This window comes from Hypanus sabinus, chromosome 29 (assembly GCF_030144855.1).
Source record: "Hypanus sabinus isolate sHypSab1 chromosome 29, sHypSab1.hap1, whole genome shotgun sequence".
NCBI lineage: Eukaryota > Metazoa > Chordata > Chondrichthyes > Myliobatiformes > Dasyatidae > Hypanus > Hypanus sabinus.
In genome coordinates, this window is record NC_082734.1 from 22,907,104 (window position 1) to 22,926,533 (window position 19,430).

The 19,430-nt window shown below is 40.5% G+C and overlaps 1 protein-coding gene across 5 annotated transcripts in view; it reads left to right on the forward strand.

Annotated features, from left to right (window-relative positions):
• The window catches only part of emc10 (ER membrane protein complex subunit 10), an 89,088-nt gene that overhangs the window by 48,919 nt on the left and 20,739 nt on the right, over window positions 1-19,430 (forward strand). For 4 of the 5 annotated variants that reach the window (XM_059953959.1, XM_059953957.1, XM_059953955.1 and 1 more), the window contains one exon: window positions 2,869-2,962. In XM_059953959.1, the coding sequence (XP_059809942.1) occupies window positions 2,869-2,962 (94 nt within the window). Of the gene's footprint in view, window positions 1-2,868; window positions 2,963-13,750; window positions 13,898-19,430 lie in introns of all 5 variants that reach the window. The other variant, XR_009508551.1, reaches the window with a different exon arrangement.

Consider the following 19,430-nt stretch of genomic DNA (forward strand, 5'->3'; position numbering starts at 1 on the left):
GACTCCCCCAACTATAGGAAAAATCCTCTCAATGTGCATTCTGTCCAGGCTTTATTCAATATTCAATGGTTTCAATGAGATCTCCTCTCATTCTTCTAAATTATTTGGCTATGCTGTTGAATTGCTAAAGTCTACAAGTTGAAGGAGAATAACTCATAGAATAACTCTCGTGAACCTGAATGCTCTCCAATCCAGCGCATCTTTTCTTAGATGAGGGGCCCAAAACTGCTCATAATACTCAAAGTGCAGTCTGACCGGTGTTTTATAAACCATCAGCATTACATCATTGCTTTTATATTTGAGCCCCCTCAAAAAGAATGCTAACATTGTACCTACCTCCCTTACCACCCGGCCCAACTTGTAAGTTAACTTTTAGGGAATCTTGCACAAGGGCTGCTAAGTCCCTCGCATCTCTGATTTTTGAATTTTCTACCCAAGTGAGCAAGCATACACTTCCTGACTCAATTCCATCTGCCACTTCTTCATCCATTCTCCCAATCTGTCTAAGTCCCATCTGCAGACTCCCTGCTTCCTCAACACCACCTACCTCTCCGCTTATCATCGTGTTATCTGCAAACTTAGCCACAAAGCCATTAATTGTGTCATGCAACACATTTAAATATAACGTGAATAGAAGTAGTCCAAACACAGACTCCTGTGGAACACTGCTATTCACCTGCAGCCAACCAGGAAAGGCCCACTTTATTTCTACTCATTGCCTTCTGCCAGTCAGTGAATCTTCTATCCATGCTAGTATCCTTCCTGTCATACCATGGGCTCTTGTTAAGCAGCCTCATGTGCAGCACTTTGTCAAAGGCCTTCTGAAAATTCATTTAAACAACAACCACTGACTTCCCTTTGTCTATCCTGCCTGTTATTTCCTCAAAAGAAATCTATCGGATCTCTCGGGCAAGAATTCCCTTAAGAAATTCATGCTAACTTTGGCTTATTTTATAATGTGCTTCCAAGTACTGTGAAACCTTATCCTTAATAAAGGAGTACAAAATCTTCCCAACCACTGAGATCAGGCTGACTTGGTCTATTTCCTTTCTCCTGCTTCCCTCCCTTCTTAAAGAGTGGAGTGACATTTCCAATTTTCTCTGCTTTCCAAGCACCTCCTCAGTGATAGCAACTGCACTCTGACACTCTAGAACGTCTGGCATACAGCTAGTGTCTTCCAAAGTGAAGAGTGATGCAAAATACTTACTAAGTTTGACGACCATTCCTTTGTCTGCATTACTCTCTCTCCAGCGTCATTTCCCAGCAGTCCAATATCTACTCGCACCTCTCTTACACTTAATATAGTATATCTGAAAAAACTTTTTGTATCTTCTATATTATTGGCTAATTTACCTTGACATTTCATCTGTCCCCCTTATGGCTTATTCAGTTGCCTTCTGTTGGTTCTTTAGAGCTTTCTAATCCTCTAACTTCCCACTAATTTTATGCTGTCTTGTCTTTGACTTCCCTTGTCAACCATGGTTGTGTTCATCCTCCCTTTTGAATACTTCTCCATTTTTGTGCTGTATCTATCCTGTGCCTTCCAAATTGCTCCCAGGAACTCCACCCATTGCTGCTGTGCCGTCATCCCTGCCAGTGTCCCCTTCCCATCAACTTTGACCAGCTCCTCTCATACTTTTGTAATTCCCTTTACTCCACTGAGATACTGATACATCTGACTTTATCTTCGCCTTTTCAAACTACAGGGTCACTGGTCACTGTCTCCTAAGGGTTCCTTTATCTTAAGTTCCCAAATAAAATGTGCTTCTGTACATGGCACCCAATCCAGAATTGCCATTCCCCTAATGGGCTGAAACACACGCTGCTTGAATAAGCCATTTCATAGGCATTCTATAAATTCCTTCCCTTGGGATCAAGCACCAACCTGATCTTCCCAATCTAGTGCATATTAAAATCCCTCATGACTATTGTAGCATTGCCCTTTTCACATATCTTTTCTATCTCCTGTTTTAATTTGTACCTCACCTTCTGGCTACTGTTTGGGGGCCTGCATATTACTCCATTGTCGTCTTGTTACCTGTGCAGTTTCTTAGCTCTACCCACAAGAATTCTACATCTTTCAATCCTCTTTCACCTCTTTCTAAAGGATTTAATTTCTGTTCTTTTAACCAACAGAGCCACCCCTCTGCCTACCTGCATGATCTTTTGACACCATGACAATGTTCTTTTGTTAGCCACATTTTCAAATGATCATCGTTCATAGTCTTTAAGTTATTAAAGATTTCAGGTTAATTTTATTTGTCATGTGTACATTTGAAGCATACAGTGAAATCAAATCAGTGAGGAGGGGCTACCTGCAAGTACCCTCTCACTTCTGGTGCCAACGTGGCATGCCCACGGCTCACTGACTCTAACCATACTTCTTTGGAATCTGGGACCAAACCAGAGCACCTGGAGAAGACCCACATAATCGCAGAGAGAGCATACAAACTCCTTACAGACAGCAATGAGAATTGAACCCCAGTCTTACAGCTGGCATAAAGTGTCATGCTACCCACTTCGCTACTGTGCCGTATTAGAATAGATCAGATTGTTTTACTGCCAAGCTTGTACAGCATCCACACCAAGACTCAAAAACATCTCTACCCATTATGCCACCCCATCACACGCCTCTCCTCCACTTCGTACAAATCACCTAGTGTCATTCTATGTACATACAATTAGTCAGTGTGTATATATAGGTACTTGTACACTGTGTTTCTAAGATTCCTTTTTACATTTATTGTCCTTTAATTTTGTTTCTTAATCCTGTACGCTTATGTTTCATTATGCTGCATCAGATCTGGAGTACTTTGTGCACTGAAGAATTACAATAAGCAATCTTAAATCCTGAATCTTCTGTCGTAGGCCAGAGACGGCAGCGTTTATTGAGCGGCTGGAGCACGAACAGGCTCAGAAAGCCAAAAACCCACAGGAGCAGAAGTCATTCATCGCCAAATATGTAAGTTGTTCCTTTAGAGAGAAAAGTTAAACTTGTGTGTGTGTGTGTGTGTGTGAGTGAGAGAGAGAGAGATAGTGGTGAAATGAAATACATTAATTTTTCAGAATTATTGTACCTTTCCTCTATAACAAAATTGTAGCATGATATTACAAATTAATATCCTATACAGAACCACATATTCATGCTTGATATTTATTATCTAACAAGGTTTGAGTGTGATACCATTCATATATGCACAGATCAAGCAATTGGTCTATGAACTGGTGGTGAAATAAAAGCCAGTATCTTTTTTCCTTCCTAAATATACCCCATAGTACTTTATTGAAACACACTACAATTGCATATTTAAACAAAAAAGGTAACATTTCTCTTGGTCCCATGATTGGTTGTATAACTTTATAGTGTATCATATATAGTACGAATTGCTGAGGTTTGATGGGGCTTTGGATTTTCGCTGTTGACTTGCAAGGACTTGGTTATGGTTCTACTCATAGTCAAATAGTTACAAAGGTTGAATACTTGTACAATGTACGTGAGGAATAAATATTCTAATAATTGTGTTGGGTTGTTGCATTCTATCTGTTTTCTCAGTCTAACCAAGAGCAGCATGGTAGCATAGTGGTTAGCGCAACGCTTTATAACGCTGGCAATCACTGATCAGGGTTCAATTCCTGCTGCTGTCTGTAAGGGGTTTGTGCGGGCTTCTTCTGAGAGTTCTGCTTTCCTCTTTCATTCTAAAAGACCGATGGTTAGGGTTAGTGAGTCGGTGCTACAAGTGTGGTGGTACTTGCAGGCTACCCCCCCCCAGCACAATCCTTGGACTGTATTGGTCATTGGTTGACTCAAACAATGCATTTCACTGTATGTTTCAATGTGCATGTGACAAATAAAGCCAATCAACATCTTTATAACCAAGGGCAATTGACACACATCAGTCAGAAAATAAGAGAAATAGCAAAGGAAAAAGTGTGTGGGGGGGTAGCTTTTACCCACATTGATCCCAACTCTCAAATAAATAATATATACCTATAACTTGTGAAGGCTGCTACAACACTTCCGATGACTGAGGCATCTCTTAAGGTGTTATTGCCATTTGTGATAAGGTAATTAATTCCAATAGGCAGATAAAATAGGAGATAACTGGAAAAGGAAGAAAGTAAATTATGAATAAAAATAGGAAGGCCAGTCCAACAATCTGAATGGACTCAATGTGAGTGGGAGAGAATATTGAAAACTGAATAGTTTTTATTTTGCTGAGTCCTCTCTTCAGGACTTAGTGCTGATTGTGGTGAAAATCACCCTAAGTAAGTTCTTTGGTAATGTAGTCAGATGTAGATAGATAGGCCCGTCTTCTATCATTACTGCTGGAAACCTCTTCTGACTCTTGGAGTTGGCATTTATCCAGGTGGCTGAAACTAGAAGCTTGATGGAAATCTGTCTCCACCTGGAGTTCTTCTCTTGGCTGCTTTTAGCAATTGGACCTATTCCTGGATTGGTGCTCTTGTTGAAGTGACCACAACCCCATTTGGATAATAATATCTGAAATTAATGAGGTTTTAGTAGTAGCACTTAAAAATTCAATTACTCGGTTTGCTTCTTTATATTAATTGTAGATTCTTAATCCTTGATTTTCTATTTGCCTTGTTTCACAGCTCAGATTCAGATTTATTTATCACATGTACATTGCAGTTAGCTTAATACTATTAGAGCAGCAGTGACCTGGGTTCAATTCCTGCTGCTGTCTGTCAGGAGTGTGTATGTTCTCCCTGTGACCGCTTGGGTTTTCTCCAGGTGCTCCAGTTTCTTCCGACATTCCAAAGGCGTATGAGTTAGTAGGTTAATTGCTCACATATATAATTGGGTGTCGTGGGCTCATAGGGCCAGAAGGGTCTGTTACTATACTATATCCTTAAATAAAAAACAAAATAAACTCGAAACATATAGAAAAATGTTCCACACATAAAATGATGGAGGAACTCAGCAGGCCAGGCAGCATCTATGGAAAGGAGTACAGTCATTGTTTTGGGCCGTCGACTGTACTCTTTTCCATAGATCCTGCCTGGCCTACTGAGTTCCTACAGAATTTTGTGTGTGTTGCTCGGATTTCCAGCATCTGCAGATCTTCTCTGGTTTGTAAAGTGTTCCACTTTGATACTGATTCTTCAATGCTGGAGTGCGGTTCTGTGTATTTCAGCATTTCTCTAATGCATTGCCCAAGTAGTCTTTCTTCAAGTATAATTTTCCGTGATCCTTGTTGATTAAAAATATATTTTGAATGGTGGGAGAAAATAGGTTTGCAAAGTTTTTGTAGCGGTTAGCATAATGCTTTACAGCACCAGCTGTAAGATCAGGGTTCAGTTTCTGCTGCTGTCTGTAAAGAGTTATGGGCACTCTCCCTGTGACTATGTGGGTCTCCTCCCACATTCCAAAGATGTTAGGGTTGTGGGCCAACGATGCTAGTGGTGGAAATGTGATGACCTTGCAGGCTGCTCCCAGCACAACCATTGCTGAATTGATGTGACACAAATGATGCATTTCACTATTTGTTTTGATGTATTTGTGACAAATAAAGCTAATCTTTAAAAAATCTTTTAAATTGTGAATTGATGATTATGATTATTGGAGTGGGAGCATGCATACTGTAAGTACCACTGTTGAATCTGATTCTGAATTCCCTCTGCTTTCCACCCACCGGCATATGTTATCAGTTGTCACTAGATAACCATAGATCTGTGAGCTCTGTATGTTATCCAAATGGAAATCTAACAGCAGGATCTGCTGGAAACTCAGAAGATCAGGCAGCATCTGTAGGGAGAGAGTAATGATTAATAGAGTCACAGAGTGGTACAACATGGAGAGAGGCCCTTTGACCCAATAATCCTTATCTACTTGTCTCCCCAGCTTGTCCCATTTTTCTTAGTTTGGCCCATATTCCTCAGCCCCCCCCCCCCACCCTTCAATGTACCTATCCAATTGCTAAAGTAATACTTCTGTATCCACTCCATCTGGCAGCTCAATCCAGGTTCTCACCATCCTTTGTGTGGAAAAGTTGCTCCTCGGGTCCCTTTTAATTTTTTTTTCTTTCTCACCTTAAACGCACATCCCTAGTTTTGGAATAATGCTTAAGAACAGTTCTGTTGAAGGGCCTTCAACATGAAACATTAATGCTTTAAACTTTAATCTCTACACAGATGCTGCCTGATTGCTAAACATTTTAAGTATTTCCTGTTTTTTTTAGATTTCCAGTATCTAGTACTTTTTTAGTTCCATATGTCTAACTGTACAATGATCCAAGTAATAATTGTATGAAGTGCCAAGTGCATTGATTGCTAATGATTTTGGCACATTCTTAACCAAGCTTGTGATCTTCTGAACACTGAGGTTCAATAAGAATATTTGTCCTCTATCAAGTCCAGTGGCACAATGTTAATGTATATATAAATTCTGATTTGAGGAATTGGTGATCTCAGCTGTTTAGTGCGAGTGCATTATTGTCATATTACCTAGGAGATGCTGTAAGGGGAAATCCTTTTTTTCACAGTAGAGCACAAACTCTAGGGAAATTTTTAAAGTATGAAATACTAAAAATTCAAAAACTGAAATGTCAGCAGTTCAAAAGTATTCATTTCCCCCTTGTGAAGTACTTAGCTGAACTACCTCTCTCAGCTTATTGGATAAGTCTACTAAGCGTGATGGAGCATTCCTCCTTGCAAAATTAGTCGAGTTTTGCCAGGTTGGTTGGGGAGCTGCGGTGGACAGCAATCTTCGATCAGGTGAAGGTCAGGACTCTGACTGGGCCACTCAAGGACATCAGTTTTCTTCATTTGAAGCCACTCCATGGTTGCTCTGGCAGTGTGCTTTGAGTTGTTGTCCTGCTGAAAGAAGAACTTTCCAGTTTAAGCTTTCTGGCAGAAGCTGGCAAGTTTTTTAAATCTCAGATCTCTCTGTATTTAGCAGTATTCATCTTCCCATCAGTCCTGACCAGTTGTCAGTCCCTGCTGCTGAAAGCATCCCCACAGCATGATGCTGCCTCCACCATACCTTACAGTAGAGGTGTTGTTACTTGGCTAATGCGCAGTATTAGATTTATGCCGCATGTACTGCTTAGTGTTGAGCCCAAAAATTTCCACTTGTTAGTGACTTGCAATTGCTGTAGATGCAAGCAGCTGACCAGAACTGAGGCAAACCAGTATCGCTGAGCTCAGACGGTGAGCCCTGGAAAACTGGGCAGAACTGGTCAAAGTACATTCAAAGTATATCTGATCACAAGACCTTCCACATCTTCTACAGTATTTTCTAAGTGACGCTCTGCAAAGTTTTTAAGGACAAGGAAATACTTTTTTTTATTAGCCAGGGCTTCTTCCTTGCCACACTTCCATAAATACCCATTTTTGTGCAAGGCTTTAGAGATTGTGAGCCATAAACCTCATTTCCTGTTGCAGCCACTGATTTCTGCAGCATACTCAGAGTGATTGTTGGTGTGGCAGTAGCTTCTTCAGTGACTAAAGTTTAGAGGGGCAGCCTGTGTGGCTATGATTTCCTACTGTTTCCACTTTTTCAGGATGGACTGCACTGAGCTCTGAGGGATGTTCAGTGCCTTTGAGATGGTCTTCCCTAGATTTGTGCTTATATATTTCCCTGTCTTGTCTGGAATGCTCTTTTGTTTTCATTGGGTTTGGTCTGTTGCAAATCTACCGTACTGTTGGAATTTACAGGCAGAGGGGGTATCAATTAATTGAAAACATGATCCTCTAATTTCCTACATCAAAAATTGGGTGAGTTGGTAAAGTAACAGCATATGTTGCACCTAAGGAAAATTAGCATAATAATTGCACACTTTTTGTGCCTCTCAGTGTTGGTTTTTAATTTTTAGCAAATTGTTGGCAGGTTTTGGAATTTTTCTTTTGATTTGGTATGGACAATACTTGGTGGATTAGCTCAAAAGCCCCTAAATTTTCAACATTTAGAAAATGAGACAGTAAAATGTGAAAATAGTTGTGGGGGCTGAAAACTTTTTCAAGGCGCTGTAAATAACAGGGACTTCTAAGAGACTTGGATAGGCATATGAATGAAAAGAAAATAGAGGTGATGTGGGAGGGAAGGTTAGATTGACCTTGGAGTAGGTTAGAAGGTCGGCACAACATTGTTGGCTGAGGGATCTGTACAGTTCTATGCTCTGATAGTGTTAGGAGTTAGATATTTGCCAATTAGAGTGCAGGGTAAAAAAGAAAAGTTTTGCTTTATGAAATGGGTTAGTGACTTGCAATTGCTGTAGATGTAAGCAGCTGACCAGAATTGTAGCAAACCAGCATCGCTGAGCTCAGACAGAACTGGTCACAGGTAGTTGGGATTGAATTGAATGTGAGTATTGTGTCTCTTTAAATGTTGCTTAATACCCAAGTGAAAGGTGTGTGTTTAACAAACTATTGTCTGATTCCTGGCATAGGTAAGCATGCATATATCACAGCCATTTTTCCCTTTTCTTTCTTTTCCTTTCACTAAAGCAGGGGAATACCTCTATAATAGTTTCTGCCTCATATTATCAGCAGGCTATTCAAATCTCCGTACTTCATGAGTGCATGTTTACCCACAGGAATAATTTGGTTCTGGCCAGGAGCAGGGACCCTGGTCAGTAATATGCCCCATTTGTAGCCTTAAGTATTGACTGTCACTCAGCATAGGTCTTCATGGTTTGTAAACTTTATTTATTTGCCAGACTTTGCAAGAGGGGAAACAGAATCCTGATGTTATGGTGAAGGATTCCAAGGAGGCTGTATGAATACAATCCTTCAACACAAATAAACAAATTCATGGCAGAATGTCTTTAAAGAGTTGTTAACAGGGAAAGCTAATTGATTTCACTGTACCCTGAGTTGAGAATTGTTTCAAATTGCTGACTACTGCAGTGAAAGTGACCTGACCTGCTCACCAGAAACTAATGTATTCACTTGGTGGTGGGATTAAATGGAGCACAAACAGCAGCTGAGAATATGTTCCAAGCTGTAATAGATTTAAGAGTAGGAATAGCATGTTAAAGCACAGTGGCGAAGTTCATTAAGTTTTAGGAATCGTTTTCTCCTCAGACTGTTGTAGTTCTGATCATATTGTCATGCTTTATTTACTTTTATAACATTCAGTTTTAATCTCTAGTCTTTTGGAGTTTTTGTATTGGAGGCTTTCTTCAGTCATCTTTCTGATTAAATATTAGATGTCGAGAGAATGATTTTTGCTTGTCCGTTCACTTCTAAAGGTGTCTGTTCATGCTGTGTTACTGTCACCCCATTTGTGCATTTGCTCCTGCTGAGTGAGTATTAGCTCTACATCCAGGCATGCTGTTCCATTGCTGGTTGACATGTTAATGGTTTGGACTGGGGTACTCTGGCTGATTTTTTTTTCTCTCTATCCTCCCACCCAAGAGTGATGAGATTATTTAGCACTTAACTTCTCAGAGTCCTTGCTAAGGAACAGCATAGACTGAGATTGACACCCCATTCTGGTTGTCAAGTTGACTCCTTCCACTTGAATGCTAACTGTTATCTTCTCCTGGGTATTCTGGACTATTTGGACCCAGAAACCTTGCTTTGATTCCTTGGAGAATGGTGCAGACTCTTTGAACTGGGAGAAAAATAATTTTTTTACTTGAGATAAAAGATTGGTTCTGTAGAGACTTTTTAAAGCTAAGGTGTATCTGAGGGGGTGCTGTCAATGTTTCAACCAAAGTTTAATGGTAACCTCTGAGCTTTTTGTTTACTTAGATGTTGAAATAAGCTGAAATTTGTTAACCAATAGGAAAGTGTCTAGGAACCTTGCCCTGATCACCCCAGTCAACAGTCATTCCTATTCTTGGACTGCTAATATAAAGCTTATTGTTATTTGATTATGGATTGAAGAAAGATCACATTTACTAAATCTGATGTATTCTGTCCTGATCAAGGGTCTTAAAGGGGTGTAAAAGGTTACGGGGAGAAGGCAGAAGAATGGGGTTGAGAGGGAAAATCAATGAGTCATGATGGAATGGTGGAGTAGACTTGATAGGTCAAATGGCCTAATTCTGTTCCTACTCTTATGGTTTGACCATAACTGTTTGTTCCCTTCCATAGATGCTGCCTGTCCTACTGAGTTCCATCAGCATTTTGTGTGTGTTGCTCTGGATTTCCAACATCTGTAGAATCTGTTGTGTTTAACATTTGCTATATTTTTACTTCTGTCCTCCAATCCCAGGGCAGGGAGTAAAAAATTGTAGGCAGTTCGCTACTACAACATACCAATAAGTGTGAGTGAAATTCAACATCCTCACTGGTAAAGTTGCTGTAGGCTCATCCCTCTCTGGCAGGAGCCCTCCTCTGGCACTACTAACGCCTTCAGCCTGTGCATAGGCTGCACTTCAAAGCTTTTTTTGCTTTGCCTCTTGTTTAAAATTAAATTTTATTGAGATATCTTTTACCACAATGTATTCTACTGAGCCTCAAGTAGGTAATTTAGAAACAGACACTTTTCTTTCTCAACTCGTGGAAGCCAGTGTGATGTAATTTTTTGAGACATTTGAGTTGATCCCCAAATAGAGACTGTGTTCTTGTATTTTGTCTTTGTAGATATCCCATTCCTTCAGAAATCTGAATCTTCAGTCATTAGGATTAGGGTAGACCAGTCAAAGAATTGGTATTATCAATTCACAGATTCCAAATTAACTCCAGAAATAATATAAGAACCATTTCAAGCATCTCAGAATCAGAATAAGGCTTATTATCACTGACATACGTCGTGAAATTTGCTGTTTTGCGGCAGCAGTACAATGCAATACACAAAAATATTACCATAAGTCACAATAAGAAATATATATATAAATTTTAGTAGTACAAAAACAGAGCATAATGTGAGGTGGTGTTCATGGGTACAGGGCTCATTCAGAAATCTGGTGGCAGAGGAGAAGAAACTATTCCCAAAGCTTGTGTGTATCTTCAGGCTCCTAAACCACCTCCTTGATGCAGAGTTCTGTGCAAAAGTCTTGGGTGTATATGGTGCCTAAGACTTTGCACAGTACTGTAGTAATTTTATATATTGCAGTGTACAGCCGCCACAATAAAGAAACAAATTTCATGACATGTGATGATAAACCTGATTCTGATGTGGGTCTCTATTGTGGACTGAGAGTGGGAAAGGGGCAGGGAGAGTGGAATCATGGTTGGGAAAAGGGGAAGGGAGAAGGAGGGAGTGGGAAGCACCTGAGAGACATTTTATAATGATCAATAAACCCTTGTCTGGTGTCTCAGGGCTGGGTGTGTGTGCTCCCGCACCACCCCCACACTCTCCACCCTGGTACTCTTTCTCTGCCATCTGTCCCATGCCCCTCCAGAGGCACTCCACCCTTGTCATTCCCAACAGTCTTTGTTTCTGCCATATATACAAACTTGCTCTCTGCTTCACATTGACAAAACAGTACTGTGCAAAAGTCTATGTGCCTAAGACTTTTGTACAGTACTGTAAGCATTGAAAAGAGAGCATGTCATAGAAGGCGAGAGTCCTTTAATGATGAATGCCTCCTTCTTGAGGTATCACCTCTTGAACATATCCTCAATGGTGGCGAGGCTAGTGCCCATGATTGAGCTAGCTGAGTCTATACCCTGTGCAGCTTTTTTCAAGCCCGTGTATTATGGTAACAAATGGCCCAGTGCTTTGAATTGAACCACTCCAAGTGGCAGCAATTGAAATGATAACTTCTTTGCAGCAGTCTGCAAAATGTTCTAACACTTCCTGTCAGTTCTGTTAAATAAACCCTGCTTTACTTATTTGACTCCACTTGGTTCTACCAAATTTATTCCTGTACATTACCGAATTTCAGAAGCAACAAACAACCTTCTGGAGGAACTAGGGAGGATCGAGTAGTATCAGTGGTGAGGAAGGAATTGTCAATATTCAAAGTACCCTTTATTATCAAAGTACAAATATGTCACCATATATAGCCCTGAGATTCATTTCTTGTGGGTGTACTCAACAAATCTATAGAAAAATAACTATAAGAGAATCGATGAAAGACCACCCAACAAGGGTGTTCAACCAGAGTGCAGAAGACAACAAACTGCAAGTGCAAAAAGGAAAAAAAACAATAATATTAAATAAACAATAAATTTCGAGAACATGAGATGAGAGTCCTTGAGAGTGAGTCCATTGGTTGTGAGAACATTTCAAAGATGGGGCAAGTGAAGTTGACTGAAGTTATCCCCTTTGGTTCAAGAGCCTGATGGTTGAGGGGTAGTAACTGTTCCTCAACCTGGTGGTGTGAGTCCTGAGGCTCTTGTACCTTCTTCCTGATGGCAGCAGCCCAAAGAGACCACGTCCTGGGTGGTGGGGTCCCTGATGATGTTTGCTGCTTTCTTGAGACTGTTTCATGTATATGTGATCAGTGGTTGGGAGGGCTTTACCCATGATATACAGTACCATATCCACTACTTTTTGTAGGATTTTCTATTCACGCTCATTGGTGTTTCATACCATGCTATGATACAACCAGTCATTATATTCTCCACTACACATCTATAAAGTTTGTCAAAGTTTTACATGTCATGCCCAATCACTTCTACCTCTTAAGGAAGTAGAGGTACTGCTGTGCTTTATTCGTAATTGCACTTACATGCTGGGTCTAGTACAGATCATCTGAAATAATAACCCCTAGGGATTCTGGTTTTGGCTTGGGTTTGTCTCTGAGTGCCTGTAATTTTAAGTGGGAAAGTAATATTTTGAAATGATTCAATAATTGGAAAAGAGGGATAGCCATAAAAGTAAACTTTGCCAAATATTTTGGAAGGTATGAATAATATGGAAAGAAAGTGGATAATTAATAAGCACAAGAATTTTGCAGAAGCTAGAAATCCAGAGCAACACACGCAAAGTGCTGGAGAAATTCAGCAGGTCAGGCAGCGTCAATGGAAATGAATGGATGGTTGATATTTATCTTCATAAGGTACTGCAGCATAAAAGTTACAGCTAGTGATGCTACGTGAATATTTAAGATGCTCCCTACTGAATTCCTGTCTTGCTACTTTGGAGCAGGATGTTAATCTTGAGGATGAAATTGTAGTTATCATAGCTGGTTTTGGGGGTTGAGCTTGGCTATATTCCCATCTTAGTGCCGTGATGACACATTATCAATAGACGTCTAACTCGTGATTGAATCTCATGACTTGCAAAGTGATAATGGAATTTATTTCACTACCTGAACAAGAGAGCTTTTGCAGTTTGTGCATATTGTGCAGAACCCTGTAGTGCTGCAGAGTCGCTTCTTAAAACAACATCTACGAATGAATAGTTAGTAACTTAATACTCTGTGGGTTAGAGAATCTACCTGAATACAGTTTGATGAATCCAGTGGCAGTACTCGTGGGTTGAACTGTGCATCTGGGAGTAAGTCAGTCTACCGACAGCAATTGCCGAGGTCCATCCAAGTGTGCAAGGTATCCGATTGTACATTTTTAGCAACTCAAAGAAAGAAATTATTGGAAAGGTCAAGAATGGGCAGGCCTGTACGCAATGATGTGGGTAACTTTTGCAGTGGGTTTTACACAGGTCTTCTGCATTTCTGGAAATATTGCGATCTGCAAAGCGTACAATGGAGTAGCTTGAAACGTTCTTGAGTTTGTACACACTGCAGGTGGAGAAGGAAGAAGACCATCTGTAAAAGCTGCTTATTGTAAACCAACACGTTGATGTTGCTTCACTGTTGCCTGATCTTTTGTGCCATTTGTATTTGTGAATTTGATGAGCTGGTCTTTCTCTCTGTTTTCTTTCATGCAGTGGCATTTAATTCTGGGCGGGGCCATCTTTCTCATGGTTACAAATTCCATCAAAGCACCTCGAGAACTAGGAGTGCAAGCATGACGTCTGCAAAGTAATGGTGGTTCCCAGTTGTCTTCAGGAGATTGTGTGCAGTGGCAAGTGAAGGTGCTGTTCACGTTTTTATGACGGCCAAATGATCATTTCCCCTTACACCAAATGTTGGGACCTTGTCTTTTGATTCTCGGCAATCTTTAGCTGGGGGGCTAGAAAAGTTTATTTTTAGAAAGGTGACATGTAAAGCAGCTTCTGTCTAGACACTCACTTGCAGTCTGTAGTCAGTGGCTGTTTGTCAGCTCCTGTCATTAAGAAATCTTCTTACTTGCTGGGGTATGTAGGCAGATAGACCTTAAAACAAAGGAGCAGAATTAGACCGTTCAGCCCATCGAGTCTGCACCATCATGGCTAATTTATTATCCCTTTCAACTATATTCTTGTGCCTTCTTCCCATAGTTGGCGCGTGGCCTAGTGGGCAAGGCATCAGACTAGTAACCTGAAGGTCACTGGTTCGAGCCTCAGCTGAGGCAGTGTGTTTATGTCCTTGTGCAAGGCACTTAACAACTCATTGCTCTGCAATGTCACCGGTGCCAAGCTGCATGGGTCCTAGTGCCAACATTGGTGGCGTGGAGAGGGGAAGGCCTGCAGCTTGGGCAACTGCCGGTCTCCCATACAACCCTGCCCAGGCCTGCGCCCTGGAAACTCCTGGAAACTCCAGGATGCCACCTTCCCATAACCTTTAATGCCCTTACTAATCAAGAATCTTTATCCCAAGTTCAAACTGTGCATCATGGAAACTTGTTTCTGCACCATAAGGCTGAAGAGGTTAGTCTTCTGAAAGTAATAGTCCAAATTTTTGTATGTTTAAGTGTTCAAGGTCCATCTAGCATACAGTTTCTGGTGTGGGGCTTGCCAAGTAATTTTTTCGATATACCTCTGATCTAAAGCAACCAGCTCAAGAGGTGTTCAGTGTCCTCTCTCTGATGGACGAGATCATTCGGATCCATAGCCTCTATCAGATGATGTGGCTGATTTCCTTTTCTGCTTTGCCAATAATTTCTGTACTTTATATGATAGAAATGTTAAAATCCCAAGTATCATTTGACTTTAAATCATTTGTTTGACACTAGCGCACTTACATGAGTTTCTTTTTCAAATTGCATCTAGTGTGGCACACGCTAGCCCAATACATGAACTTTGCATACCTTCCTTCATTGGCTCAAGGTGACATTACTCAGTTGGTTGGATTTAGGATGAACCATGACAGTATTCAGATATCCTTAAAGGTAACTGGTGTTCCTGATTATTTAGTCCATTACGAATACTCGTTGTAGTTCAATTGTCTGCCACTGCAGGGCAGGTGGGAGAGCAGCTGGCACAAATCTGTTGAGGCTTTTCAAGGGATTAGTCAGATCATATTTGAAATATTGTGAGCAGTTTGGGCCCCATATCTTAAGAAAGGAAGTGCTGGCATAGGAGAATGTCCAAAGGAGGTTTACAAGAATGATTGCGGGACTTTAAGTGTTAATGTATGAGGAGTATTTGATGGCTCTGGGCCTGTACTTGCTTGAGTTTAAGGAATGAGGGGATCTCACTGAAACTGAATGAATATTGAAAACCCTAGATAGAGTGGACGTGGAGAGGATGGGAGAATAATGGGAGAGTGTCAGAAACCGAGTACACAGCCTCAGATTATAAAAATGTCCCTTTAGAAATGAGAGGCAAGAGGGGGTTATTTAACAAAATTAGGGGTACCAGGCACCAGAAGAGGATAGAAAGTGGAAAGTGGGGAAACACATCTTGTGAGTTTGAGTCAAAAAACAGGGAAATGATCTTGATGCATTGACTATTATAATTGAGTTGAAATTTGTTGCTTAAAGACATGAAATCAACTTTAATTCCACTGACATTTAAGTGATTTTCATTCAAAGTACTTTTCCAGTTAATATTGTAGTGAAAAAATCAATGTAAATAAAATAATGTTGCTGTAACATGTTAATTTTTTAATCTCATTAAAGTCTTCAACCTGATGATGTTTACTCCTTGTAGTAATCTGTGGAAAACACTCATCAATCACTAATGAAGTATTGTGTCTCATTTTCAGTGCCACATTTCAGGGCCGTAAAGGCTTTGGATGGAGTGCAGAAAAGATTTACCTAAATTATTTGAGGGTTGCATGGATGGACTAGAAAATTTGGGGTTATTTTGTAATTCTCCAGAAAAAGTTACAAGGAGATGTTTTAAGGCATAAATATAATGAGTTTAGACAAGAGGAGATAAAGTGAAACTGTTAATGTTGGCAGAGAGATTAAGAACTAGGAAGGAAGGTAATTATATAAAAATCCAAAAATGACAAGACAAATTTTAATGCCGTGGGTGGTTAGGAGCTGGAGGTAGTTGTGAAGGTGGATGCAACAGTAGCACTCAGAAGCAATCTGGATAAGTAACTGAAAGGAGAGGGTTTGAAAGGTTAGGTAAGGGGGAAGGAGTGTGGGGCTCTGGGATTGATCGTGTATTGAGCCAGTATAAACTCTGGTCAGTGCCATCTTTTATACTATAATTATTATATACATTTTTGTTTTATATTCAGTTTCTCTCTCCTTCAAGAAATGAGACATGGTGTACAGCATATGTTGCCTATTCTGAAGCTGAAATTGGTTTATGATTGTCACATGTACTGAGATACAGTGAAAAGTTTCCCTTGCATACTGTTCATACAGATGAGACCATTAGACAGTACATTGAGGTAGAAAGGTAAAACAATAAATTAAAACAAGAATTAAGAATGAAGTGTAACATCTACAGAAAAAGTACAGTTCAGGTGAACAGTAATGTGCAAGATCACTAGGTAATTTGTGAGGTTGAGAGTTCATCTTACCATACTAGGGAACCATTCAACAGCGGGATAGAAGCTGTCCTTTCTGACAGCATCAGAGCCAGATGCTTGATAGGAGAGGGGGGAAGGGAGTATATCCAAGGTGGGTGCTTTACTGAGGAATATGGACATCTTGTACAGACATCAAGAAGTATAGACAATGAAGGATAGATCATCTTGACAATGATGTTTAGTGCTTTGGTACAACTGAGTGTTTTTCTAGACTACTGGGAGTTGACCATTTTGGTGTTCATTATTAGACAGTTGTGGATTGTATCAAGTTTCCTTCCATATTGAATTGTTTGGTTTCTTTCAATTATCTTGACAAGCTCACGGGCACCTTTTAAAGAGGCTAGCTTTATATTCAAGTTTTTCTAATCAAGCTGAATGTTTAGGGATGTCCATTGATGATTTCACCAGCTTGAGAATGCCAGATTCTTAAAAAAAAATACAAGACATAGCAGCAGGATTAGGCCATTCAGCCCATTGATTCTGCTCTGCCATTCCATCATGGCTGATTTACTCTTCCCTCTCAGCCCCTTTCTCCTGCCTGCACGCTTCAATCTTTGATACCTTTACTAAACATGAACCTATCAACCTCTGCTTGGGTTCTGGTTAATTGGGACACATTGGGACAAATACATTTTGGCCTATTTAAGTGGCTGCCCCAATTAGCCAAAAAAAAAGATAAACTACCGTCTTATTACAAATGGTGTATTTAAATGAAATGCAGAATAAATTGATGATAATGTGCATTGTGTCTGACGATGATTGGAAACCTGTGCAGGAGAGTTTTTAAAGTGAAAGAAGTGTTGCACTGGGGTACTTCCACTCTCTCAACCTCAGAAGTCCAGGTGCAGTGGTGCGAACAACTGTCACAAACTGCAGTCTTCCTTGGATGTAGTGGATCTTCTGTGCTTTATCATGCCATCTTCACACAGCGTTGCAGAACCACCTTCCTGGCTGTTGGATCTCACTGTAGATCTCATCTGCCCAGTCCGCCCGAGCTGACTTTGCGTGCTAGAACAGTATGTTCCTATCTCACCGGGGTATGAGGCTGCCAGCTACCCTCAACTGTTTCAGCCCCCTTGCCGAAGTAGTGTACCATGATGCGGCTGCTGTCGCATGCAAGTAGCTACTTGGAGCCAAAGGTGAGTGAGCTGCCCCAGAATGAGCATGACAACCCACTTCACCAGAGGCCCTGCCCCTCCTGGAATACCCCTTATACCTCACAAAATAAATTAGAACACTACTAAAAATACTTTAAAACTGTGTATTCATTCCTAATAATTATCGACAGAGAGTGTTCTTTTGATTGTAAATGAATAAAATCAGTGCCGACACCCAGGGTAGATAATGGACTGCCTTCAAACAATGCTTTTGATGATTGCATCCTCAATCTTCATTTTCATTGAAACATTCAAGATTGTCAATACCTTCAAATTCTTCATAAGTCCTAGCTTGTTGGAAGTACTGAAATCATTTCATTTTCACTCCCGGCCGTTTCTGGCATCTCCCAGAATTAATGCTTGAAAACCTCAGTGAGCAAAACAGTTCCAGTCCTGATGAAGGGTCTCAGCCCAAAACATAGGCTGGTTATTCCTCTCCATAGATGCTGCCTGACCTGCTGAGTTCTCCCAGCATTTTGTGTGTGTTGCCTTGGATTTCCAGCATCTGCAGATTTCCTCGTGTTTCTGAATTGTCTTACTGCTTATTTTTTGCCATCTATCAGTCACAAAAATCATTGCTTTTTGAACACATTTACCAAGTTATGCTATTTGAAAACTGCTCACTCAAAGCACAGCGTAGCGTCTGATGGCAGCATAGCGTCTGATGTTTGTTAGAAAACGTTCAGTAACAGTCTCCTATCCCAAATAAGTAGCGTAGTATTCCAAATAAGTGAAAGGAATTTCAGCTGTTTTTTCGATTTGTTTTTTTTTAAAGAGTTGTCTCAATTAAGTGGCTGCCCAGATTAATTGATGGTCCAATTAACTGTGATCTGTTGTACACCCAGTGAGTTGGCCTCCACAGCATCTGCGGCAGTGAATTCCACAGATTCACCACTTTCTGGTGAATCCAACAGATTCTCCCGCTGTTAGAAACATCCTGTCCATGTCCACTCCAAGTCAGAATGAGTTGTATTATCACTGACACATATTGAGAACTTTGTTGTCTTGTGGCAGCAGTCCAGTGCAAAATGTAACAAGTTACTACAGTGGAAAAAGTGAAATAAATAAATGGTGACAAAGGGGAATTGTGAGGTCATGTTTATTGGTTCATAGACCATTCAGAAATCTGATGGCAGAGGGGATGAAGCTTTATCCAAAACATTGAGTGTGCATCTTCAGGCCCTCTGATGGTAGAGAGGAAGAGGAATTTCTCTAGCCAGAGTGTGGCAAATCTGTGGGATTCATTGCCATAGGTGGCTGTGGAGGCCAGGTTATTGGAGATTGATTGGTAAGGGCATCAAATGTTATGGGGAGAAGGCAGGAGAATGAGGTTGAGGAGGATAATAAATCAGCTAGCCATGATAGACTGATGGAGGGAACTCAATGGGCGGAATTGCTTAATTCTACTTCTGTGGTCTTATGTTAGTGGTGAGAAGAGGGCATGTCCTCTGCTGAGGGTCCTTAATTCAGTAGAATATTACCTATTATCTGTGAACAACCTTATCTTTTGTCCTTTGTCATAAGAGAAAGTAGTTGCCCTGCTGGTTAGATATCAACAAGCTTGGGGGAAAGTAATGCATTTATTTAAATTTCAGAGTGA